This window comes from Mytilus edulis, chromosome 3 (genome assembly GCF_963676685.1).
Source record: "Mytilus edulis chromosome 3, xbMytEdul2.2, whole genome shotgun sequence".
Classification (NCBI taxonomy): domain Eukaryota; kingdom Metazoa; phylum Mollusca; class Bivalvia; order Mytilida; family Mytilidae; genus Mytilus; species Mytilus edulis.
Window position 1 is genome coordinate 20,011,573 of NC_092346.1, and position 27,051 is coordinate 20,038,623.

General features: G+C 31.0%; 1 protein-coding gene across 1 annotated transcript in view; it reads right to left on the reverse strand.

Moving 5' to 3' along the window:
* LOC139515996 (ryanodine receptor-like) overlaps positions 1 to 27,051 on the reverse strand; it is a gene marked incomplete in the record, with an annotated part of 134,798 nt that overhangs the window by 33,749 nt on the left and 73,998 nt on the right. Inside the window, 29 exon segments of the mRNA XM_071305798.1 lie at positions 341 to 475; positions 734 to 790; positions 2,771 to 2,794; positions 3,667 to 3,945; positions 5,159 to 5,176; positions 6,627 to 6,785; positions 7,273 to 7,448; positions 7,984 to 8,102; positions 8,356 to 8,536; positions 9,077 to 9,225; positions 12,085 to 12,111; positions 12,664 to 12,745; positions 13,141 to 13,379; positions 13,829 to 13,939; positions 14,670 to 14,788; positions 15,120 to 15,366; positions 17,412 to 17,535; positions 19,520 to 19,595; positions 20,211 to 20,276; positions 20,587 to 20,721; positions 21,206 to 21,295; positions 21,582 to 21,824; positions 22,091 to 22,322; positions 22,747 to 22,967; positions 23,994 to 24,193; positions 24,583 to 24,839; positions 25,154 to 25,376; positions 25,952 to 26,191; positions 26,483 to 26,612. Coding sequence (XP_071161899.1) covers positions 341 to 475; positions 734 to 790; positions 2,771 to 2,794; positions 3,667 to 3,945; positions 5,159 to 5,176; positions 6,627 to 6,785; positions 7,273 to 7,448; positions 7,984 to 8,102; positions 8,356 to 8,536; positions 9,077 to 9,225; positions 12,085 to 12,111; positions 12,664 to 12,745; positions 13,141 to 13,379; positions 13,829 to 13,939; positions 14,670 to 14,788; positions 15,120 to 15,366; positions 17,412 to 17,535; positions 19,520 to 19,595; positions 20,211 to 20,276; positions 20,587 to 20,721; positions 21,206 to 21,295; positions 21,582 to 21,824; positions 22,091 to 22,322; positions 22,747 to 22,967; positions 23,994 to 24,193; positions 24,583 to 24,839; positions 25,154 to 25,376; positions 25,952 to 26,191; positions 26,483 to 26,612 — 4,359 coding nt within the window.

Sequence of the window (27,051 nt, forward strand, 5' to 3'; positions counted from 1 at the left end):
GCATTTTTAGTGTTGGAATTATTGGTATGAAATCGAGCTACAATAATTTATTGTAAAATCTAATTCATTTTTTAAATAGAAGACCTTTATATACAAAGGAACTACGATAACCAAGATGTTTTTTTTAATAATGATCATAAAATAAGACCTATGACAAAATATAGTTGGATAATTAGGTAAAAAAAGAAAAGTAAAAAAAATGTTTAGTTAAGTTTTACGACAAGAACTAATTCTACATTATATTTCAGATTGTCTACAGACTACTGGGTTATAAGTTAAAAATCAAGTGTTAATTTGATGTAAAATAAAAATGCAAAAAAAAAAAACCAGGAAAACTTACGGTATGCAGTCCATGCATAACCTTGGCCATTGATAAAATACGGTCGATAACTTTGCACTGATCTAGCTGCATATCGGTTGATCCTCCTATCTTACGGTATAAAACTTTCTGCCATTTTACTGCTTCATCTGTAGGCTGTATAAATGAAAATGTATTTAATAACAATTGTTTCAAACAGAAAATTTCTACACAAAATGATTTTTTTCTGTTAATCCTTTAAATTACATGAGAATTGTTTATAACCAAATTGAGTTATTGTACGAAATGTTGACATACTGAAAAACATTGGTATACTTTATACATCCTGTATTTTGCAGGCGTATAAAAATCGAGAATGGTAGAATGTAACATTTAACACCTTTCCCTTTTCATCAAATGAAGTAATGTACTAACCCCTTCTTCAACTTCTAAACTTTTCAACAAGAAATCTTCTATATCTGCCTCTGACTCCTGCACACACAATAACAAAAATAGTTTTAAAACAATATAAAAAAACAACATTTTTAAAAGAAGAAAAAAGAAACATATATACATTCTTGCTTATATTATATGATACAAGACAATATTAAATTATGACACAAAACAATATGTTGTGATTTGCACATGAAATAAATTATTGTGTTAATGAAAAAATGAATATAAAGCAACAAATACATTTAAACAGAAACAAAACCCTTTGATTAAAATGTTAAGCAAAAATAAAATATATAAATATGAATTCAAGAAGTGACACATGATACATATATTTCCTAAAACTTTGAGACAACATAAATACAAGACTATATTAACTTATTCCGTAATGAATTTTCATATTTTCTTTGTCATTTATGAAAATAACTCACTTCTTTGGTTAATGACACAAACATTATGATTACAATCAGGGTGCTGGGATTTGCAAATTGGTCAAGAGGAACACTTTTTTGTTTTCAAGATTAAAAAAAAACAACAACAAAAAACCACTTTTTTCTTTCTTTAAATTCTTTGTTAAAAATGAATGAAACTTCTACAAATTTGTTCGTGACCTTAAAGTGAATTTTATTGTTTTACAAGAAATATATCAGCTGAAATAGGACTAACTAAAAATACAAAACTTGAATAGGACAACGTGTAACAAAACCAACAATGTGCTTTTTTTTTAATTCATGCAGAATTGAACTGTTATGTACTGTGTTTCATTATTATGAAACAGGGAACCATATATATGAAAACCAAGTATTTACTTGAAATTGATTTTACACAGGACAAGCAATACATATTCTTATGCACTTTATGTGTAAATTGAACATTAAAAAAAATAAATGGAGAATGTGATGACCCCGCTTGCATATAACATTAAGTTATAAAGGGACATAACCTGAAAACTGTAAAAGTGACGCTACCAAATTTGTACTTGATCTGAGTTATATGGTAATACATATTGTGTCTAAGTTTCGTAACATTTGGTTGAGGCAAACATATGTTAGAAAACCGAAACGAACAAATTCACCACCAAAATTCAAACTTGATCTGTGTTTTGTGGTAATACGCATAGTGTATAAGTTTCATGACATTTGGTTGAAGCAAAATAAAGTTAGAGAACAGAAACCATCTTTGAGACGTACATACTGACCAACAAAGGTTACAACAAACTTAATGCCCCCTCTGCTATGGCAGGGGCATAAAAAATCTGTTCCAAAGGTTTTTGGCATAACAAGTTTCACATGGAAAGTTTCACATAACAAGTTTCACATGTAAAAATTGAAAGGGTGTTCTTATCTGTCAGATATACATATTATACTTATCTGCCAGATATACATATTATAGAGGGGGGATAGGACCTTTATCGGAATTCCGGGATTGGGTGTTTTTAAGTTCAGGATTTTGGGATTGACCCTTGCGTGATCCGGGAATTCTTTTTTTTTGGATTTTGGGACCTCGAGATTTTGTATTTTTAAGCCCAGGATTTCGGGATTTCGTGTTTTTAAGCCCGGGCATTCGGGATCAGGACCCCTCCTATCCCCCCTCATTATACTCTTTTTAAAGCTTTATTTTGTCATCAAAAGAAGAAGAAAAAATTTGATGAAACACAGTACATCAAACAGTTATATAAGATATATGGTCAGAAATATTGGTCATTCTTATAACTGTAAACATTAACAAATTTTCTCAACAACCAGAAATAAACAATATACCATTATAAATTCATTCACTGATTTACAATTCTTAAGATCACTGTAGTTTGACAAATAACACACCCATTAAATCTTGTAAAAGTACTAAATAAATCTTGGTACAGAATACAGATATTTGTATATTTTTGAGATACCTTCCAAAGTTTGACAAATTCCTAACAAAGCTTTCTTTTTTATCAAATTGAAAACTGATTTTTGTATTTTATAAGGCAAATCAGTAAATAAATCTATTATGGAGAATGCAAACAAAACATTGTACCATAAGCATTTCTTCTGCAAAACTCTGAAAATAATTAACATATTTTACATACTACAATATATATCTTGCTTTCACTGTTTTAGAACAAAAACACTTAACATAATACCATTTCAAATGTCACTACTCTCAATTTGTGTTGCTTCTTTTTTCTATACAGTACTTTTAAGGCCGTTAGTTTTCTCGTTTGAATTGTTTTACCTTGTCTTAACGGGGCCTATTATAGCTGACTATGTGGTATGGGCTTTGCTCATTGTTGAAGGCCGTACGGTGACCTATAGTTGTTAATGTCTGTGTCATTTTGGTCTGATGTGGATAGTTGTCTCATTGGCAATCATACCACATCTTCTTTTTTATATTTATATGGAACATCTTGATTATATAAGCTAACTTCCTTACAATTCTAACATCACAAGTAAACTTTTCAATTTTCTTGCATTTATGACCTTCCCTAGTGTACAGATCACATCTTTGCCTAGCTTTCTAAATCTTTAGCAACCCAAATCAAGGTTAATAATGGAAAACACTATTCACAAATTAAATTACAAATTAGTACTGTAGCCAACTTAAATAACAACAGTAGCAGAAAACCTTGAAATCATAATGCCCCAAAATAGCTAGAATGGGCTTAACATGGAAACAGTATCTGTGAATATAAGTTGGTTTACAGTTTTCAAATCATCAAGTAAACTTTTTTTCTGATGATTTTAAGCTTTAACAGAAATCCTATTGACTACATTTTTTTTACTGTCAGTTAAAAAGAATTTTGACTGTTCTCTTGAATATAACCACACTTGAATCCAAAGAAATATGTCATTAAATAAAGAAAAAATATTTTCCACCCGAATATAAAGATTGTTTATCCATTAAATTGAAAGGGACAATAAAAAAATACCTACATCTATCAATTTCTGTTTGGCTTGTTGTAGTAACTCCTGTTCCCTGCCACTGAAGAATCCAAGACCAATGGGTAACAGTCTCTTAAGACAAGCTACATTTAAACTGTTATGAGGTTCTAGTCTTTTCTTCTCCCTCTTTTTAGTAGTTTTCTTCACTGTTCCCTCTGGTTGTAACTCAGACTGTGGTAGTTGGACTTGTTTTGACTGACTGGGCATGATCAGGGCCATATTGTCTATCTCATTAGCCATCACAAAGTTTTGTTCTTCCCTCTTAAACATCTGAAACAATAAAGAATTGTTAATCATCTGTCAACAGTTGATATAACTAACAAGAATTTGAGTATACTTGCAAATTTACATCTCTCAGTCAATAGTGGGCCATGTAAAGTCTAAATCCTGCAATTTATTCCCCAATCTATGAAAAATTAAATGCATGCATATATATATATACATATATAAAAGTATAAAAGTGTTAATAACAATATTCTCCAAACCCATAATTCCCAATATGTTCAAAATGTGCTTGTAAGTAAGTCTGCATGTTACTTGTATTTTAAGCTTGTATTAAAAGCCAGCACCAAGAGTTCTGTACAAACTTAAGAGAGTTTGGTGCATTCCAATATCCAAGTATACAATCATGAAAATGATATGCACTAATAAACAGATCATATCTTATATTTATTGTGTTCTAACTCTCAAGAATAGTCAGACCCTTTTTGTATCCTTTTAATCCATGATTTGCAAAATTCTAACGATGGTGACACAAAACAAAACTTGTGCTTTCTACTGGTAAATTGCATAAAAAATACTCAAAAATATTTAACTGAATAAAAATAAAAATAACAGACAATTCAATCTAAAATTGTAAAAAAATAAATTATAGTAATATTTAATTTGTTTTCAATGGTAGAAGAAATCCATTTTTTAGTCTTTATACTTATTACAAATCAACGATTTCATTTCATGACCAAACTTTTATCAATAATGAACTAAATGAGAGTGTTACTTTCCTTTATGTCTATTGTGAATGTTTTAAATAACAATTTGGTCCTGATTCTGAGTAGGAAAACCAGAGATAAAATTATTTTTAAAATATTTTAAATAACTTCCAATTGTTTTGAAAAACTGTCTACATGTTATTGACTTGACTATGTAAAAATCACTATGCAGTTTATATATACTATCCCCCTCCCTCCATTTCCATTTTCTTTGAACCATGGATTGACTATTAGCAAAACAGCAAGATTTTTGTTAGCTACTGAGATCATTCTTTCATAACTATAGCCAAGCATTTCATTTTAACATTTCAGGACGGTACAAATATATTTCAGTATACATGTATGTCAAAAAGCTTAAAACAGACATCAGAAACCAGCGTTTTTATAATGACACCTTTCAGATAAAAATTTGCTGTTTTGCATGCATTTAAATGTAAATTGCAATAACTAAACACCTGTAAATAACTAAACTCCTGTATGTGCAATGAACTCACCTGTTTCCCAGTAGACCACTAAAGAAATATATAAACACACAATTACACGCAACATTCAGAAATACACATTGAAATATACAAGCAGGTTCTATGGGTAAATTTTTAATTACGTTTAAAATTAGTTAGGATAAGGAAGGCTAATATTCAATAATTCTAAATAAAAAGTTGATGTTAAAAGTTGTCACATTATGTGTAAAAGGGTCAAGGGAAATCAAGGGAAATAACTCTGTTGATGTGGAAAAACAATCATTCAATCTACAGAACAAAGCCTCAAACTATTCCTTTAAACATTGTTAAAGGACCAAAAGTTTATGTACATGCAGTTCATATCTTCTTTTTTTTTTACACTGATACCTGTATTTCTCTGAAATATTGTTTAAGCTAATGTGACATTAGGAACAGTGGTAAATTAATAAAGGTGGCAAAATTAAAATATTTTCAGCTGGAGTTTAGATTTGCTCAGTTAAGAATTTTGAAAATTTTATATCATATAAAGAGACATTTACAGGATTAATCCCAAATTTCGGATTGGTGATTTTAAGCTAGAACCAGATGCTCCACAGGGTGCAGTTTGATACAACCGCAGAGGTTGAACCCTGAACAGTTGGGGCAAGTATAGACACAATATTCAAGCTTGATACAGCTCTGACTTTGGATTGTGATTAAATAGTTGACACAGAATTGGTTTCTGACAACAGAATGAATGTGGTCTGAGAACTTAAAAAGTTTAATTTTGGAACCTTTGGACCTTAATACAGACCAATTTGAAAACAAGATTTAAATACCTGGTTAAATTCAACATGTCAAAGAACCCGAATAATTCAATTTTTGACCCTTTTGACCCCGAAATCCTAAACTGTTGGGACCAAAACTCCCAACATCAATCCCAACCTTCCTTTTGTGGTCATAAACCTTGTGTTTAAATTTCATAGATTTCTATTTACTTATACTAAAGTTATTGTGCGAAAACCACGAAAATGCTTATCTGTGCCCCTTTTAGGCCCCTTATTCCTAAACTGTTTGGACCAAAAACCCCAAAATCAGTCCCAACCTTCCTTTCATGGTTATAAACCTTGAGTTAAAATTTTATTGATTTCTATTTACTAATACTAAAGTCATTATCCGGAAAACATCCGTCTTCGGACGACGCTGATGACAGACGACGTGATACCAATTTACAACCAATTTTTTTTTTAATTTTTACAGTCGTATAAAAACCTCTTTAAAATCTGAAGATTAAGTATCTCAAGGAAGTTTAGAACTTTGTAAGCAATATATAAAAGAAGTTCAACTTTTAATGTTTCTTTCCAAGCAAAAGACATGTGCTGTGAGATTGATCAATAGTCAGATTGTATATAAAATACAGGAAGGAATATTACATGAATAATCAATTCATGGATAGAACACAAATACATGTAGTAAAATACAAATCAGGATATTCTTAATGTCCAAACTGCAGTATACATACCAATGATTTTGACCACAGGCCAAAAATGTCTGCTACACATGTAAACAATTCCTCAGCTTCTGGCATAGGATTCTTCAACCATTGGGACCTATGCAAGTCCACATACTTTATCAGGAGTGGATAAAATGCATAGATATCTCTAACCAATGTACAATAACCCTGAAATATAAGAGCAATTTATGAGAATTCTCTACAATATGGTGTGTATATAAGTTCTTTTTGTAAAGATCTTATTAATGATCTGAAATTTTAAAACTAAGTTTTTTTTTTCATCATTTTAACATTTATGCTTTGTGCTTGTATAGTTTTTCATGTATTTAACCCTCTCTCATTGGCTGTTGTTAAATCCAGAAAAGTAATTTGACACACAGTGCTTCCAACTAATGCAGAAATAACATCTTGATAAACCAATTGCTACTTACAAGTGTTTTGTAATATGTGATAAAAAGATGTAGGACCTCAATTAAAATGTCATACCCCTTAACTGAAACAACACTCAATCTGATATCAGAGACTGTTGTTTAAAACTACTAGATATCAGAGTCTTCTAGCCAATCTAAATACACATTCTTACTCTAATGACTTCCTTTTATCTAGCTTTCTTTGATTTTTTAAGCAAAAACAATATAAAGAAAAAGATATTTACAGTTTGAACTTCTGCTTCTAAGTCAGCTACTTCATTAGATCCATGTTTGGAGGCTAACAGCTTCTTGTCTTTTAGGTCCACGGCTTTACCATTCTCCCTCAATTTTATAGCAATAGGCAAGAAATGGTCTTTGATCATATCAGGTGTAGAACTGGCAATAATGGGCTGAGTCCGAGCTGTGATTAAGATACTTGATTTTGATACATTGCAATTTACATCCATAGAAATAAGTTCATTTACAATGACCAATATCTAAATAGTGAAGGATTTCCCAGATATTTATTTCTAATACATTAGATTCCTGCACCTTGCAAAATTTATGTAATTTTCTTGACAGGTGTAACATTGTTTTGTGGTGGAACATCTGAGGATATATAACATTAATAAATTTCTGGAAATGTTCATGGATAGGATGTATAAAATGTAATGATATATGCATTTTATTATGTGTTACAATGCACTATATTATGTGTATCAAAAAGGTAGTGATAAGCCTTGGAAGATTTAGATATCAAGTCAGTAACATATGGTTTAGATTTTTTGTGAGGATCTACATAAATTGTTAGATCTAAATTTTACATCACTGCTTTCCACAAAAAGAAATATCAAATCATTCCAAAAAGCCTCTCTATGTCTATATCACAACCATCAACAGAGATATTTTAAATTAATATTGGAAAATACGATCAATCATATGCCCTTTCCACATACTTGCTATCCTGTTCATCCATGGTGCATCCAGTGTACCAATATTACTTAATATAAGTTTCAGTACATTCTTCAAAACTGTATTCATCAGTTCTTCTGTTACTGTGGAAGCTCTATTTGAACTGAAATATTAAATTAAAATACAAATTTAAAGTTCAATGAAACGAAAATAAAAAAATGATGAAACAAGTCATCTTTTTTTAAATGAGCATGTCTAAAATTCCACAATAAGGAACAATTAAAAAAAAATTCTGTCATCTTGGCAACAATACTTAAGCTGTTCTGACAAATGTAATGATTATCTATTGTTACCAGAAACCTATACATTAAAAATTCAATGCAATAATACAAGTTTGCAGACTTATAACGACTTACCCATCCGCCATCAGTTTTCCCTGGATTAGCCAGTAAGGGAGATAACTGCACAACATGGGAAGTGTAACCTCTATCACATGGGGAGCCTCTTGATATTTGCCCCCAGATTCTGCTAGTTCTTCAATCTCTGTGATGATTTTCTCAAGTTCTGGGACACATTCTTTAAGCTGGTCCATAACTTCTGCTCAAGAAAATACATTAAAAAGTTGAAAAACTGAGGTCATGAAAATTTGTTAAATAATATTGAACATTTGTATTTCTTGAATAAGAAGGAAAATGCTTAGACACAGCAATTACCTGTCATATTGAATTTGAATAAATTCATTATTCTTGGAGTTAAACTAACTATCCACAAACAATTTACTAGAACTTCTAGTTTTCAAAGAATGTGCATCCGTCTTTATTTGCTTTGTCCTTTTGAGAAAATCATTTGGTACTTGGTTTGCTCATGAATGGCCTTAAAGGGGATCAGAGTTTTGAATCCAATTTTACAATAATGTTAAAATTCAAACTATCTTTCAGTATACAAATGAATGCTGAGCTTTCTTTTCTGCAATGATTAGTTTAAATTAATCCAATTAAACTATATAAGGAGACCAAAAACACAATTTAACCATTCAGCCTCTAAAGATGGTCCATTTAAGGACCGAAACCAGTAAGGTTTATCAGGCGCTGTTATTAACTTGTAACAGCCAATATTTTCCTATATTTTTTATCCTACCTTGAGCCTCTAGAGAGTGCTCTGAAATTCTGCCTTCTATTCCATACAGTATTGAGTTCCTGTTGTATTTGTTGTTGTTTGGCTCCAAGAAAGCAACAGGGAAACAGCTTGCAAAGGAACCCAGGCATTCTCCTAAGGCAGGTCTATGCCTTTGTATAAAATAAAATAATACTGATTGTTAGATTAAGTTTGCTGGATGTCCAGTGGCAAACATTTCATGCATATTGTGGACTTAACCGGTAATATACAATTATCATTACATATGGAACCTTGTCAAAATGAAATCTTATTAATTAAACAGTATTAAGAAAAATGTATTCAGAGAGAATTTAATAAAAAGCACCTCTTATACAAGAGGAAAATATCCAACTGTCAAAGTGTTTTTTTTAGAAATCAATGGAATAAAGTCAATTTCAGTATTGTACTAATTTCTAAACATGACGATTCAATCAGAATAAAACCAGTTTGCAAATATGTTTCTATGTTTCTATGCAAGATGAAGTGGATTTATCATGTAGAACTAAATCAACATCTCTACACTAAAATCATATCAAACTAAAGGAAATACAACACACTTCTATGTTTCTATGGAATAACAATGGCAAGTCAGTAATCTAATTAACAGACATAATATATTCTTTAAAAAATAATTTCTTATAGCACTATTCTCTCTCCTAACACAACTTGAATACATAACTGTTGTTATTATTACAATAAATGTCCATAGCATATAAAAAGACGGGCATATGAAAATAATGATTTTTAGAGCTGGGAGTTAAAAAATTCTAAAATTTATCATTTTATGCCTTTACAACCTTTTTTTGACAGGTGGGTTGGAATATTTAAAATTTCAAATGCTTAATATTTCACAATCAGCTGCACATTCCAAATTCAAACTATTCAACATGTATTTTTCAGAAACTCTCTGAAGATCTTTGGGCAACTTTCAGCCCTTCAGATTAGAAAGCATACACAAAGTGGGGAATCTATAATTTACTCCTTGCTACATTTGTCACAATTTCAACGCAAAATCCTTACATATGTTCGGCAATTTTCCTGCAAGTGGTCAAAAACAAAGATATTGTAATGGAAAAAATTCTCTATTGGAAGTCAAGCACATATAGAGTAAAAGCAAATGAAAAAAATGATATTAAATAAATAGAAAACCATTTAAGAAAGGTTCAGTAAAAATTCAACATAAATTGATCACTTATAAAAATATTTTGGTTGACACATGTTGGATTTCTATTGTAACATTTTGTATCAAAGTTTTTTTCATCATTCAAGGACTATATCATGGCCTATTTTACAACAATTATATCAAATAAAAAACATATTCTAAACAACATATTATTCTCGTATCCATTTTTTAAACCTTTATTCAAGAAAAAATTGCAAACTGATTTATCCAGTTGAATTACCATTTTAGGCTTATTTGATTGTATTTGCTTCTCTTTTTACATCAACAAGGTCTAACTGCATATAAGGATTTGCATATCATCTTTCAACTTGTTCATTACAGAATTGTTTTAAATATTATTAGGAAAAATAAACAATATCAGAAATTACTTTTCAAAATGCAAAATGTTCAGTTTTCTGAAAACTTGCCATTATTATTATTGTAAAAATAATATATATGTGACAAATTAAATATACATTGAGAGAAAGCAGAATAATTTTTTTTAATTTTTTTTTTTAAAGTAAAATAAGAACAAATTAGAACAAGAAGATGACATAAATATTCATCCTATTTATACAAACATATAAATAAAGTTCAAAATGTGAAATTCAAGGTACTTCAGGGCTCTATACTTATATCTATACAACCTTTTCATTGGTCTAAATTGTGAAAGAACAGTTGTATTTTATTGAATTCAAATAAATAGCTTTAGCATTAAAATTTGCAGCTTTCTGTAAAAAAAAAAAAGAATACTGACCATAAGGGCTACTACAATTTTTAGACACCTATAATCTTAAATATTTTTTTTGGAAATTTGGAAATGAAATCCTATGCATTCTTGTAACAGTAAGATGTGACTTCCTACATGACAGATTTAAGGGTGTTCGCTACTCTGTTTAAAAATAACAAGCTTTTTAAAAGACTGTTATAGATTGAAAGTATCTAAATAAAGAAACTAAAAAAGCAGAAAAAAATGGAGGGTCCGTGTGCTTGATTTCGACATTGAAGCCGTTGAAATTTTGGCGGGAAATAATTCTCTCTAGATTTTTCTTTCACTTAACATTGGCACCTTTTTTGTTTAAAAAACTATGAAAAAGTAACAAGGATTTCATAAGATTTTTAAATATGGCTTTTAAAATTATGTTATAAAAATATGAAAAGTAAATAAGGGGTTAGTGGGCAAATTTTTAAAAAGTTATTACATGGATAAAACCAGAGGATTCCGAAAATCTGGCAAAAATTCAAAAAGTAGAGGGGCAAACATCCTTAAAAGAAAAAAAATAATGTATACATCTTATGTAAACAGTTCTAAAAAGAGTTTTTTTAAATTCTTGATTCTTATGCTGCATTTACATGTAATTCGAAATCGATTCACATTTACTAATTAAAATTAGTTTAATTCGCATTTGATACATTTTAGGTCCAAACGCAAATTATAATTCAAATTGAAATACACGTCATATTCCCTAAGTACTATCTGAACGACGTTAACTTTAAATTCGTATTAACAAAAAACACAATTCTAATGCGAAATTGGATAATGCGATTTAGCCAATTCGAACCAATTTTCGAGTGTGTGAACGCAAGTAGCGAATTTGATTCACATTCGAATTAAATGTACGTGTGAACAAGGCATCATTAATGATTTTGAACAATTAATACATTTTCCTTTTCATCAAAAAGACCCTAAAAATGTCTACATTTATGATGACATGCACAAAATTAAGGAAGATCACAGTTTTAGTGATGGTGTTTTAAAAAAACAAGAGTTAAAACAAGAAATAACAAAATAACTGTAGGTGCAACAAAGCTTCACACCATGCTATACCTTGACAATTCTGACAAAATGGTTTCCCTACATCAAATAAAATATAATTATTACTATCTAACAGCTGATAACAGTTTATTTCTCTTATTGAAATCATTAATATGCATTTTGATAACAAGATGTGTAAGCTGTATTTGGCAAAACCTTTCGGATCAATGTTCTTCAATTATTTTTTTTGGCCTTTTTAACTTTTTTTTTCTTTTTCGAACATCACTGATGAGTCTTTTGGAAAAGAAACTTGTGTTTTAAGCCTGGTATTTTTGATAAGTTTATTGATAAATAAAATTTGGGTTTTTTTTGTAAGGGTTACACAGGCAAAAACCTTACATGAGGTAAAAATAGCATCCAACTTCTGGCACAGTGCCAATCATTGAGTTGCATTTTGTCATGTGATGTTTATTCAAATTAAAACATACAGCTAAAATATCATATAATTCACTGAATACAATGTTTTTAAACCCAAGAGTATTCATATTGACATTGCCTCAATTTTTATCTAAAATAAGATAATCGTTCAGTAAAACACCAACTGTAATGATCAAAATATTGAAGTCTAATATTTCCAAATGTGTACACTACCTTTCCACAACAGATGAATTAGTTGTTCCAAGTGAATACAGGGAAATCAGTATTCTGTATGCAGACAGCTGTATGTCTCCAGCTAAAAACAAAAAAAAACAAACATTTGCTGTTATTTGAGAAATATTCTTTCAAATTTTTATAATTATGAATAACAAGAGTTTTATCATATTTTTTTACACGCATTTTGATTATTTCTCAGTTGATAAAGTTGGTATCTGCCATGTTATAATTAAAATTTTAAAATAAGGTTAAGTTGACCTAAGACATTAACATTTTTTTTTTTGTAGGCCTTATCAATATACTGTTCCCAATACATTATGAATTTTTGACATTCTAAACTTAAATTTACTTCAAAGACAGAAAATCTTTACCAATGTATCAACCTTTTTATATGGCAAAGCCACTATTAAATCAAAACTGTTACTTTACATTTAAACAAGAAAGACTTTGTAACATAATGAACAGAAATCCTACTCAGTAAGTCTGGTCCAAAGTGATGTCGTCCTAGGTGATCAAACATTGAAGACAATACAGGAAGTAACACCATATGTACATAGTCCAGACTAGTGGCGCCTCTAGTGATTGTTCCCTTCACATGGCTGAAGCGTCCTTTCATTAGGTTTTCTACAACCTGGGCCAGATCATCAGCAGCATTGTTAAAGAATGGCATCAGAGAAGATCTAACCATTTCTGGACTGTTCTTTACAACTGATCTGTAAAAGTATATTTATATCAAGTAAGCAGTCTTCATTATTCAACGTGTAGCATTTCAGTATATCAATTCAGTTGTTGAGACCTTAGTAAAAACCATACAGTTTATTATATCTTGATGAAGAGTTTTTCCAATGTTTGCTGTGCAAAGAACATCCTGATGTTTTATTAAATTATAATTCAATTAATCATGGTCCAGACAAAAAAAGACTTCTGTATCTTTCTGTTAATTTTCTTTTTCACCTAAGTAAAGTGATTGTAATGCATTACACTGAATGAAATAGCTAACAATTAATAACTTTCATATTTTTAATCTACAATTAATTTGCAATATTAACTCCTTCAATCGCACACATAAAAGGGATTTAAAAATAATGGTTCTATTTTGAAGTTTTATTCAGAAGTGTGTTTTTATTTATAAATCCAATACATCAATGATATCTGATCCTACCTTGCATCCACAGCTTGTATGAGTACTTGTAAACATCTGACAGATATACACACATCATGTCCAAAGGCATTTATTCTTCCTCTGAGTGTTCCCGCCAATTTACAAAACAAACTGTAAATAAACAGAAATTACACCAAGATACATTTATATCTGTAAAAACGAGTTGATGTGTGGTAAAATTCAATGAGATGGCAACCCAATCACATTAAAACTCCATAAGACAAATACACATTTAAACCCGCTGCCTTTTTTGCACCTGTCAGGAATCTGAAGTTCATTAGTTGTTGCTGGTTGATATGGTTCATAAGTGTTTCTCGTTTTTTATATAGATTAGACCGTTGGTTTTCTAAATTGAATAGTTTTACACTAGTCATTTTTGGGGTCTTAAAAGCTTACTGTTCAGTGTGAGCCAAGGCTCCGTGTTTTTGAAGACAGTACTTTGACCAATAATGGTTCTTCATTTACAAATTGTGACTTGGAAGGAGAACGTCTCATTGGCACTCATCCTTCACCTTCCTATATCTATATAGAGGTCAAAGTACTGTTTCAACAGTAGAGAGGTGACCACTGTCATGCTCTAAATCCCACACTGTCTAAAACAGTTATGCATAAATTAGAATAGAGGATCTAGATGTATATTTAAATTTTTACTATTCACATGGAAATAACACTAAGCAGAAGTAAAAACACATATACATTTTTATCTAAGAAAAAGATCCATTAATTAAACTTTGAAATAAAAGACACCAACTGCAATTCTCAGGAAATCAGCATCTAACGATACAGAGTTTAAACATATAAATATACATGGTTATATACATATAAATATCATTCAACATACTTAGCAGTCATTTCTTTTTCTTTTACAGATGCCAAAGCACTACCTCCTGATGATGTACTGGTGCCAATAAAATAATCCCGATGAGCAGCAAAGTATTTCTCCACAAATGGTAGTACAACCTATATTTGTAAAAATTATATTTTATTTGCAAGAATTTCTTAGAAATGAGACATTTAAATTTTGTCTGTACATAGTATTTAAAAATCAAGTAATTGTATTAAATGTAATCAATTTCATTTCTTTAAAGGGTAAATGTAATCGTAATTCAAATTCAGCTTCTAGCAATGTTATTGGAATATTATCAATGCCTTTTTTATGAAGGATTCTTTATTTAATATTGGTACAATATCATCAAACAATTCATAAATATCTAGTTATCAAAGAAATGGTTTTCAAAATATATATCACACGTCAAGGAAAGTTTTACATCTTAAAAAAGAGAAATCTTACTTTTCCAAAGAATTTGACATCTTCAGTTGCAGTTGAGTAACTCTCCCTTCTACTGAATCTTGAACTGGGTCTTGTCTGTGTAATGTTGGTTGATGCATTGTCAAAATACTGTAGTAGCTTCTCCAACAAGCTGTATGCAAATCTCTTCTCTGTGGCTGACACGTTGACCTCACTCTCATTCTTAGCACCTTTGTCTCTCCTAGAATCAGAAGCTCTACTGGTGTGTCTCTCTATTGATGTGTCGTGGCTAGGTACACCAAAAGGTTCACACAAAGAAGGAATGTGTAAAGGAAGATGGACAGAAGTGCAAAAAGAGGGAAAAAAGAAAATAAAACAACATAAGTATACAACAATCAATTACATGATAATAAATAAATGAATTTTGTTGTCATATATGTTTAAACTTTCGATTTAAAATGCTTTTTCTTTGGTTATCCTATAAAAAAAGATATTTCAGCCACTATTTGTTTCTTCCAACAAAATTCATGTATGAGTTTAATGTACAGGTTTTGTTATATTCTTCTATAAAAATAATTCCTGCTTCGATTTTTTTTTCTGAACTTTAATGAGTAGTTACTTTACAAATGCATTTCTTGATTGTACCTCTCAAAAACAACCATATCAAAATGTATATATTCTGCAGGATTATTCAGGAGATGTATTTTTAGGAACTTTTTTACCCATTCAAATTTCCTGTAAACTTTTTTTCTGACTTTTTATAAAAATGTTTATATGAGTAAATTTACAAATGCCACTGTACATTGAACAAAAAATATACATCAGACAGACATGTAACCTACAACAGAACTTTCTTTATACAAGACAGAAAAAATAAAATACACTATAGTTTGACACCTAGGACGAGAATAATGCATGTACAATACTACATGTACCAATCAAAACACGAAAACACCAACACAGAATAGAAATTGTACAAAAGAAAATAGTAATTCAAATTTTCTCAAATTATAAGAACAATTAGTCTACTTTTTCACAGAAATAAAGAAATACACCAAATATTATATAGAAAACAGCTATAATGCATTACAAGAAAAGAAGACACATGTAATAAAGTTGGAGTATGAAATGAATGCACGAAAATGTAGATATTTACAGCATAAACCTCAGATTGTTAACCACTTTTCTTGCAAATTATACCTTCAATTTTCATTTCATCAAGAAAGGTTTTAAAAATTTTCAAAAAAACTGAAATCATATACTAAAAGTTAAACTGAAAAGTAGCAATGAAATATGGTTAACTAATTTGTTATCTATACTGCAATACAACTGTGCTCCTACTAGGTCAAGGACTAAAGAAATATATTTTTTACTTGCCCATAAATTCCAATATATATTGTTCAACTCAAATATATTGTTAATTTACTTGAGTTATGAAGTAAACTTTTCAAGAATTATTACCACCAACAGGTTATTTCTTTAATAAGCAAAGTCTTTTTTAACCATTGTCTAAATTTTATTTCAATAATTACAATAAGTTAAATGTTCCAATCACATTACCTAAAGATTATATACTAGTTTGCAAAAATATATCCACATTATTAACCAAGCAACTAATATTGATGGAATTTCATCAAATATGATAATTCAGAAAAAAATTCATAAAATTTTATTATGTCAAAGATATATCTAAAAACAAATCAATTTTAAAATTTAAGATCAAGTCAAGAAAACTTGCTGAAGCATCATTTATTTCCATGACAACTAAAGGTGTCTAGCATTGGTGAATTTTCTGTGTGACTTATAATCAATGTTTGAGGATAGAGTATTTTCATATTACAGATTTTTTAATCCTGACAGTTGTTATCCCTTCATTTGATGTGTATGAGCTTTGGTTTTGACATTTGATAAGGGACTTTCCAGTTTCCTCTGACTTAGGTATTTTTGTGATTTTACTCTTTACCTACTCTGTCGTAGGATATTCTGGTTTATGTTTTCTATATAAACAAAAAACCAAATCTGAACAGTTAATTTTATTCAGAAATAGTCTGATTATAAGCTTGATTGAAATTCTTTTTGTTTCTAATACTTGACCAATTACTAGAATGTCATAGCATGGGTAACCTGTCCAAAGATGTCATACACCAGAGTAAAAAGTACTTGACCAATTACTAGAATGTCATACCATAGGTAACCTGTCCAAAGATGTCATACACCAGAGTAAAAAGTACTTGATCAATTACTAGAATGTCATACCATGGGTAACCTGTCCAAAGATTTCATACACCAGAGTAAAAAGTCCAGTATATAATAATTATATTTTACTACACTAACCTTGATATTCTAAAACCTTGGAACTGTAAAAACTTGAGAAGTTCTGTAGCATGATCTCTGTACTTCTTCTTCTCCTTGTCAGTTAGTGTGTCATAAGGAACGGTCAGAGGATGGACACCACCTCCTACAAAATATATACATAGTGTGTCATAAGGAACGGTCAGAGGATGGACACCACCTCCTACAAAATATATACATCGTGTGTCATAAAGAACGGTCAGAGGATGGACACCACCTCCTACAAAATATATACATAGTGTGTCATAAGGAACGGTCAGAGGATGGACACCACCTCCTACAAAATATATACATCGTGTGTCATAAGGAACGGTCAGAGGATGGACACCACCTCCTATAAAATATATACATAGTGTGTCATAAGGAACAGTCAGAGGATGGACACCACCTCCTATAAAATATATACATAGTGTGTCATAAGGAACGGTCAGAGGATGGACACCACCTCCTATAAAATATATACATAGTGTGTCATAAGGAACGGTCAGAGGATGGACACCACCTCCTATAAAATATATACATAGTGTGTCATAAGGAACAGTCAGAGGATGGACACCACCTCCTATAAAATATATACATAGTGTGTCATTAGGAACGGTCAGAGGATGGACACCACCTCCTATAAAATATATACATAGTGTGTCATAAGGAACGGTCAGAGGATGGACACCACCTCCTATAAAATAAATACATAGTGTGTCATAAGGAACGGTCAGAGGATGGACACCACCTCCTACAAAATATATACATAGTGTGTCATAAGGAACGGTCAGAGGATGGACACCACCTCCTATAAAATAAAGACATAGTGTGTCATAAGGAACAGTCAGAGGATGGACACCACCTCCTACAAAATATATACATAGTGTGTCATAAGGAACGGTCAGAGGATGGACACCATCACCTATAAAATAAATACATAGTGTGTCATAAGGAACAGTCAGAGGATGGACACCACCTCCTACAAAATAAATACATAGTGTGTCATAAAGAACGGTCAGAGGATGGACACCACCTCCTATAAAATATATACATAGTGTGTCATAAGGAACGGTCAGAGGATGGACACCACCTCCTATAAAATATATACATAGTGTGTCATAAGGAACGGTCAGAGGATGGACACCACCTCCTCTAAAATATATACATAGTGTGTCATAAGGAACGGTCAGAGGATGGACACCACCTCCTATAAAATATATACATAGTGTGTCATAAGGAATGGTCAGAGGATGGACACCACCTCCTCTAAAATAAATACATTTATTTTCTTCCATTTACAAATTTATCCTTACAGAATATACCTCATTACTGTCTTAGACCACTCAGAAATATGACCTATGTTACATTCCAAGCAGGGTAATTTGCCACTATCTCTTAAACAACAACCCACCAGTATATCAGAATATGCTAGCTCTTCTTGAGTACCTGGCCTTGCGGTCATAAAACTTTCGAGCACGATTTTTGTACTCAGACTTAAGAATCAACCAATCAAAATGCTTGATTTCATGTTTCGAGCATGATTTTTGTGCTCCGAGCACTGAGCAAAGTTTTATGACTTCAACCGCTGATATCATTCTCGATATTGTTGAAACTTCATGCTAAATACAAAGAAGTTGGGATGTATACATAAATGAGACTGCAATATGTCTCAAGAGCATATTTTCCCTGGATTTAGTGCATTTCCCCTGGATTTAGCGCATTTCCCCTGGATTTAGACTTTGTTTTCTACTCTTTGGTCTGGTTGGTGTCTCTTAAAAAACATTCCCATTTCCATTCTCAATTTTATTTTGATTCCCTTTTCAACAAATAAAATTTTGCAGTCCATTTCCTATATACTGTAGATTAACAAGCTTTGGGGATATTTAGTATTGCCATTATTGAATAATTGACAAAAATGTAGGATTAATAATTGTGATTTCAGGAAATGTTTATATACATATAATGCTATCAAAATTTATCACGCAATTTTTCGTTAATCCTGTCCCAATTTTTTGGAATAATAAAACATAGCAAAAATTTCTGAATTAATAGCACACAATGTCTGTATCATATCACAGAATAATATTATATTTATAGTAGCTGCTTACCAAGTTCTTCAAGCTCCACTCTTTTCTTAAAGGCCCACATATCATGTGAATCATTAGATAATTTCTCTATCATATTCTGTAAAATATAATTTGAGATGGATAGTGTACAGCAAAACATAACAGTTCTACAATCAAATGAATAAAGTAATGAAAGTGTATGGAGTACAAGTATTAGAATTTGTGTGCAGATTTCAAAGAAAAGGTTCTTGCGGTTGATAAATTCTTCTTAATTTTACCAAGAGCAATTTAAAACATCAACTGATGTTGAAACTAAAATTTCTCAGGTAATTCAGGAAATTAACCCAGGAAATTAATATGTAGTTCCCCTATCTTAATTTTTAGAATTGATCTTTAAAAAAAAAAAGTTGTGACCACTGAGATGATTACTGTACATTGAACCATAGCAATATAGTGATATTGTAAGAGTAGAACTTGCAGTACATGAAATGAACTCATGTATTTTATCTTAACACTAGAGTTTTTATTCAGTCAGTATTTGACAGGATATTTTTAATACAACTGTCTTCCAAAAGGAAAGACTACACTGCCAGAGAAAATTCTCTGTTACATTATGACACACAGAATATATGAATAAACTAATATATCAATGGTTTTGGCTGAACATCTAATGATTTGTCTATTTTCAAATACTTTAAGTAGTATAACAATTTAAATATGCAATCATTTCTACCTGAATATCTCTTGTCAAGGTCATGTTACGGAGGTCAAATGGTTTAGGACTGTATCCATGGCTTGCCTAAAAAGAAATGTTTTTTTTTTATTCATTATGTCTATTGAACATTATATTAACCCATATTAACACAACAAATTTCCATTTTTATTTAATCAATTTCAAAATTAATAAATTTAAGTTTTTAAGCAAAAATCTTGTGATACTTTATGATTGTCTGTTCTAAGTCTATGTTTATCCATGTTTATAAACAATCAACAAAGCCAAATAAAAGTATTTAACATTTTGGTCTAAATCTGCAAAAGCAGCTTTCCTGCTACTATAAATTTTGATTCTTGCGTAATTTGTAAAGCCTACATATATTTTGACTCATTACCCCATCTTTGGACATCCGTCTACGCATACTGTCTCTGTTGGCAGCTTGTCTTTGTTGGTCCTGCTCTAAAGCCCATCCCCAGTATAGCATTGACCTTACACTTTCCTTGGCAGGATGTATATACTTGTTTTTGGCCTGGAAAAATAAAGTAAAGACAATCAACATAAGTCAAGAAAGGAATACACTTTTTTATGAAAATTAACTTCAATACAGGAGACATTTTTTAATGCATAATCAACTATACTGTGGATTCATTTATTTTTCGTGGGTATCAATGTTTGTGGATTGAGGAAAACTTGCATTTTCATGAACATTTGATTTTGATGTTTTGCCAAAGTCTGTATACATTCTTATAGAAAATTTGTAATTGGTTGGACTGAATTTGTGAATCCCTAGTACCTTGAATCTAAATTGATATTCAATGAGTACATGTAAATCTGAATTGATATTCAATGAGTACATGTAAAACTAAATTGATATTCAATGAGTACATGTCATAATGGATCCACAGTAACAAGTTTAATTGTATTATTATTTTTTTTTTTTTTTATTTACCTCTTAGATATTCATATTTGAACTGCACTTGTAGTTAAAAGTAAAGCGGAAAATATCAACATACCTTTTCATCCAGTAGATGGTATGGTTTTAATAGAGGATGCGTCATTCTATCTTCATCATACATTGTACCAAAGAGCCAGCCACTATCCATCTGTAAATGGAAAGAACAATTTAGACAATCTATTCTTACAGTGATATCCTATAAAGACATTAGTGATCATTAGTGTCAGTGTTTGCAAAAATCATCGAGAAACATGGATACTAAAGATTTAGAAAAAAAAAACAGGATGAAAATACTGTTTCCTCTTTCAAATATCTATCAATCAATGAAAAAGGAGAATACATGCATTCTTAAACTTGTTGATATAATCCAATGATCACGTAGAACTGGTTCTCAAACAGATAAGTTTTCCTCCTAAACTTCTTTATCAACTTACCTTTTTGATAGCCCAAACATCATGGTAATGCTCAGCAAATTTGCCTATAGCCTGATCTAAGAACTGATTGATAGAGATACCCCTTGTGTCCAGAGGCTGAGGGTTATATGTACCATCCAAATTAGAGCCAACATCTATTGGCCTCATGTCATCTTGTTTGGTTAGAGAGTAGTCAGGTGACAAGGCACAGCCAATGGCTGACAGACATGGTAAAGCCTTGGAAAATAATTCTGGATCATATTCCTGGAAAAGATATGGACAGATTATTATAGTACAACTGATATACAACTCATAATTTCAATGGAGAAGAAAAACTGAGTTTCTAATAAATGCAACAAACTCAGTATGGTCAGGCTTATTTTTGTAAACAATCTGAATAAATATTGTCTAAATATGAGTTTCATTTTTGTGGTAGAAAAAATGTATCATCTTTTGGTCAAAAACTAATTTTGAGCACATGCGACTAAATATCAACCAATTGAAAGAAGGTTATCATAAAAAGTATTTACTCTGTGTGACAAAGAATCAAATATTCCGGTGAACAATATCATTGTGAGTCTTTTCTCCTCATCTGTGGCTGATCCATAAGATCCCCATGATCCACCAGAACTATAGTACGATCCACATCTCTTATAGTAAGCTGTCAACACTCGTAGTGGTACAACAGAATTCTCATTCAGATGAGGAACATCCACTGTAAGTTTCCTCAACAAACCTGTCATCATGGAGGGTCTCAATTGACTGTAAGATAAAGGTTACAAAATTACAAGATACTAAAACTTATTTTGCAATTTAAAAAAAAAAAAAGGTTTTTTGTGGCTTTTGTCTCAGATGACTTCAAGAATTAAGATCATTAATGGTTGTTTGGTCAAATTATTTAGGCTTCCCTGAACCCAAAGAGTGTTATACTGATTTTTTGTGGATAATTCTAGTGGTCTTCAGATCTTAAACTGCCATTTGGTCCATTAATGAATCATAAATAACTACACTAAACAAAAAGTTCTATATTCATAATCGATTGACAATTGTGGGGAAAGGATTCTAATAAGGAATCCTTTATTATGTAAAATTTATAAAATTTTACTAACTTTTCCTATTCAAAAAATTATCAAACTGGATCTCACAAAAATACTGTTGAGATCCTACAGACAAAATAAGAACTTACTTTGTAAATGAGACGAGGAAGTCTGAGACAGCCTCTCTTTGACCTTTTGTCAGTGATCTGCACTTTGACAGTCTATACACAGTGTTTAGTGTAGAGTCCAATAGTGTTGAAGCATGGTCAGCATTCTCAAAGAAGTGACTATGTCTGGTCAACAGTGGTAAAACTGAACCTCCGATGTAACGATTCAGAGCTAAGGCAAAATCACTTTCTGATGCTGAGGCCTGAAAAGTTTTTTTATAATACATCATGTATACTGGTAAAAACTCTTAAACTTTTTCCCAAAAGTATAGAAAAAACATTATTTGTAAAAACCTATACTCCTTCAAAAGGTATGTGAAAATCACTATGGAGATCATTTAAATTTGAGATTGATAAATATGTAATGAAATGTGATAGGTAATTTTGTATCAAAATGTGACAATATGATATGCAGAAATGTTGACACTACAGTGTACATCAAAATATGATTTGAAGGGCATTAACAGCCTAAGTAACATAAAATAAGAGCAACAAATTTCATGCTGGTTTGTCGAATTATTATTTACATATAAATAAAATGCAAAACAACTGGTAAATTAATTGTACAAAGATTGATTGATTAAAAGTTAAATCAGACTACCGGTACCATGCAATTTTGAATTTTCAATTGTCAATGAAATTAAAATAATCTGTAAATACAATTACAGTTATAAAACAAGTGTGTTATCATTACAGGTAAAGAAGGAATGAATGAAGGAAAACAATGTGTGGCAAATGGTCATTTTAATGTACAATTGCATGTCAGTTCAGTTCAAATGGGTTAAAATGTAAAAGTTCTTTTATTTGTGGAGTACCATTTTTTATTGACATTCTTTTAAATTGATATGCTATGTGTAATGTTTGAAACCCTGAATTCAAAATACATGAACAAACACTAAGATACAGGAATTGTTCATTTATTTGCCATTGCAGAAAATAAAAACACTCTTGCAAAATGTCATTTCTTTGGTTCAGTAACATAAAAAAGTCCACAAATTTTAAGTACTTTTACACATCAAATAACTTGTAATGTCAGCATCCACTAATTGGTCAAACCAAAAATGGTTTCTGTGTTTCAGAAAATTTTCAACAAACCTAGAAAATGAATAGAAGAATTTTTGAAGTTGGTTGCTGTACAAGTTGAATTCTAACACTTACTTGGTCTGGAAATGAACTTAAAAGGATCAAAGGATCACTCGGCTCAGGCTTAGAAAATAAAGACTACCTACTTTACTTACTGTGTCCAGAGTTGTAGCTGCCCTCAGGTCAGGGAGAATACCCTCTTCTAGAATCCTGAAGAAAGTTTCCTGGTCAGGGAGACCATAAACTCTCTCCAGGAATAACATGATAGAGGATTTGTGGACTGGGTTTAGACCTGGGGGCATGTCTGACTCTGGAGCTCCACCTTCATCTCCTTCTTGGCTTTCAGCTGAAAAAATACATAATTCATTAAATTTTTCAGAAAATATCAAACAAATATCTGTTTGTAAATATATTTAAAAGTCCTCAGTTAGCAGTCAAACTGTTGTTTTTCTAAAAAAAAAATCTTTCACCAAATTACTTCATTTGCAATATAGCACTGTAATATTATTTACTTTTACATGAAATCATTAATTAAAATGTTCAGAAACATCTATAACTATCTTTTTTCATGAGTTTTACATAATTCAACTTGCAATAAATACTTAGATAAAATGAAAACTTTGCGAGCAAGGAAATATACTTCTGATAATTTTTCTGATTACAAAAAATATAATAAATTCTTTCTTCAAGACAATCTGTCAAAATGACATTCTACTGCAAATACACAACACATACTATCAGCAGACATAGCAGGTCCAGCTGGCAAGATGAAGCTCAATCCTAGAACTTTTTCTAAGTCTTCCATGGACACTAAACTTCTCAGTATAGCTCTAGCCCTAATGGAGTCACTTCGTCCAGATTTAATGGTCTCTGCATCAGGGGCACATCTTCCTAGAAGGTCCACAAGCCCAGCATAAAAGTTCATGATGGCTCCTCCCATGTCTATGTAGTCCTCATCATCTTCAGGTGGTAAGGTGTTGAAATCGTATTTACTGAAAAAGAAAAAGGTTAAATGATGATAGTTACAAGCTCAATGTAAAATTGTCAATATTCTGTCTGTAGTATAACACTTTGTAGTATATCTAGTTTATATGTTGCGTCAAAAGACAATTTGCAGTCTAGATTTGTGACAGATAAATATTATTTTTGCCATTGTAAGTTTTTACAGCTGAGATAAAATTTGTAACTTCACATTTTATTTCAAAAAGATGTATTCTTTCTTCAATAAAAACCTATGAAATGTATATCGACTTAAGAGTTTTTTATTGTCAGATCTAGAAAATTCAAGCAAAATTATATTGTATACCTTTGGTACAAGATTCTACCATCGGAGTCATCGTCCATCATGGCTGATAGGAAGTGAGCAGAGTTACCATCCCTTGCTGTAATTATCTGTTGAGACATTTTAATTCCATCTTTGACTGCTTTGAAAAGACCACCTCCTTCACCTCTTAAGGCAGGGCCCAGACATTCTGGTCTACGGATCAGAAGTCTTACGACAAGGTTGGCATTTTCTTCCACACTTTCACCTGATATTAGAAAAGAAATATGACGGAATGACAAAGGAATTTTCTGAAGAAAGATCAAGAAGGGTGATATGATAGACCCATTTATTTTTGGTCAATAATATGGGTTTTTTTTAATTTTTCAGTCGATCAAACCTAAGGCCTGTTATTCATTTTCTACTGGCACTGACACATATTTCATATTTGTCTCAAAGAGTTATATTGTGAGGTGTTTGTAATCTGAAGATTTTTATAACAAATACATTGTAGTATGATATGATTATACAATCTATTGTTGACGTGTACAGTCTCTGTTTACATAATGAATCATGAAAAAACCTTGACTGCTCAAACATAGAAATTAACTACTGTAAATTCAGAAATTATTGTGTGCATTTATTATTGCGATTTTGTCATTTTAGACTAAAACACAATTTTTAGCATGTGAGAAAAATCCTTTTAAATTCATATAAAAAAAATTAAAATGCGAGTTTAAATTATTGCGATTATAACCTTGTCACATTTTTCACAATAATAAAACATCGCAATAATTTCTGAATTTACAGTAATCAACAGAATTATTTTTATATTCTTCTTACCATTGACCCATACACAGAATCTAAGAAAATCCAGGAATCTCTCTCCTTCTACTGGATCCCAACCAATGTCAGGGTAACCTTTCTCTAACAGCTCAGCATTGCTCTGTACCCCACATCTAGATAGATACATTGCTATCCTCTCTAAGTTTGTCTCCCTAAGGGCCAGGGCCAGTTCATTATTGTCCATTAATGAAGAGTAAGCCACATCCAGTGGACATGATCCTCTTAGTGAAGGACGAGCTGAAAAACAGTTTGATTTTTATAATTATTAGCGCTTGAAAAAAGACATCAAGTTCCATTCAAACTTCACAAATCCCCTTAGAAAGAGACATGGAAATTGCTTCTATGCATTGATGACTTTAAAATTTGAAAGGTTCTTAAATTGTTATTTAAGCAAGAAAATTGTCAAACTTTTATATAACATGATTCAATGAATGATTCTATTTACTCACTGTTTAGTATAACAAATTCATTTCGCTTCATGCAAGGAATAAAAATGGTTCTGTTTATTAAGTGTGTAAAGATATTTACCCAGTAACATGCTGCTGTTCTCCAGTAAGTAGCTGAGATGTTCAAACATGGCTCTCTGATTTTGACGACTTGTACGACAAAAATAACACAAGAATCGGCAGCACATTACTACCATTTCTGCTGCTGCATCCTATAATAAAATTTATCTTTAAATTAGTTTTTCCAGTTAAACATATAATTCTAATTCACTCTGTTATAGTCATTATAGCTTTTCATTCATTCTTCTAAATAGAAACAAGAGGCTCTCAAGAGCCTGAATCGCTCACCTGAATTTTTTTGGTTTAATCTCTCATCAATGATTATTTTGGCTTTTCAATTTATTTAAATGTTCTTTGAATCGTCCTATTTTCTTCAAAAGCAAAAAAAAAATCATTTTCTCCTATGTTCTATTTTAGCCATAGGAGCTATGTTTCTTGACATACAAGGAAATGAAATATAAAATTTATACTAGATACTCTGAAACTCTAAAACTCATTTAGCCTAAGTTTGGCTGAAATTGATACAGCAGTTTCAAAGGAGAAGATTTTTAAAGTAAGTCAACATGATGAACAAATTGTGAAAAAAGTCTT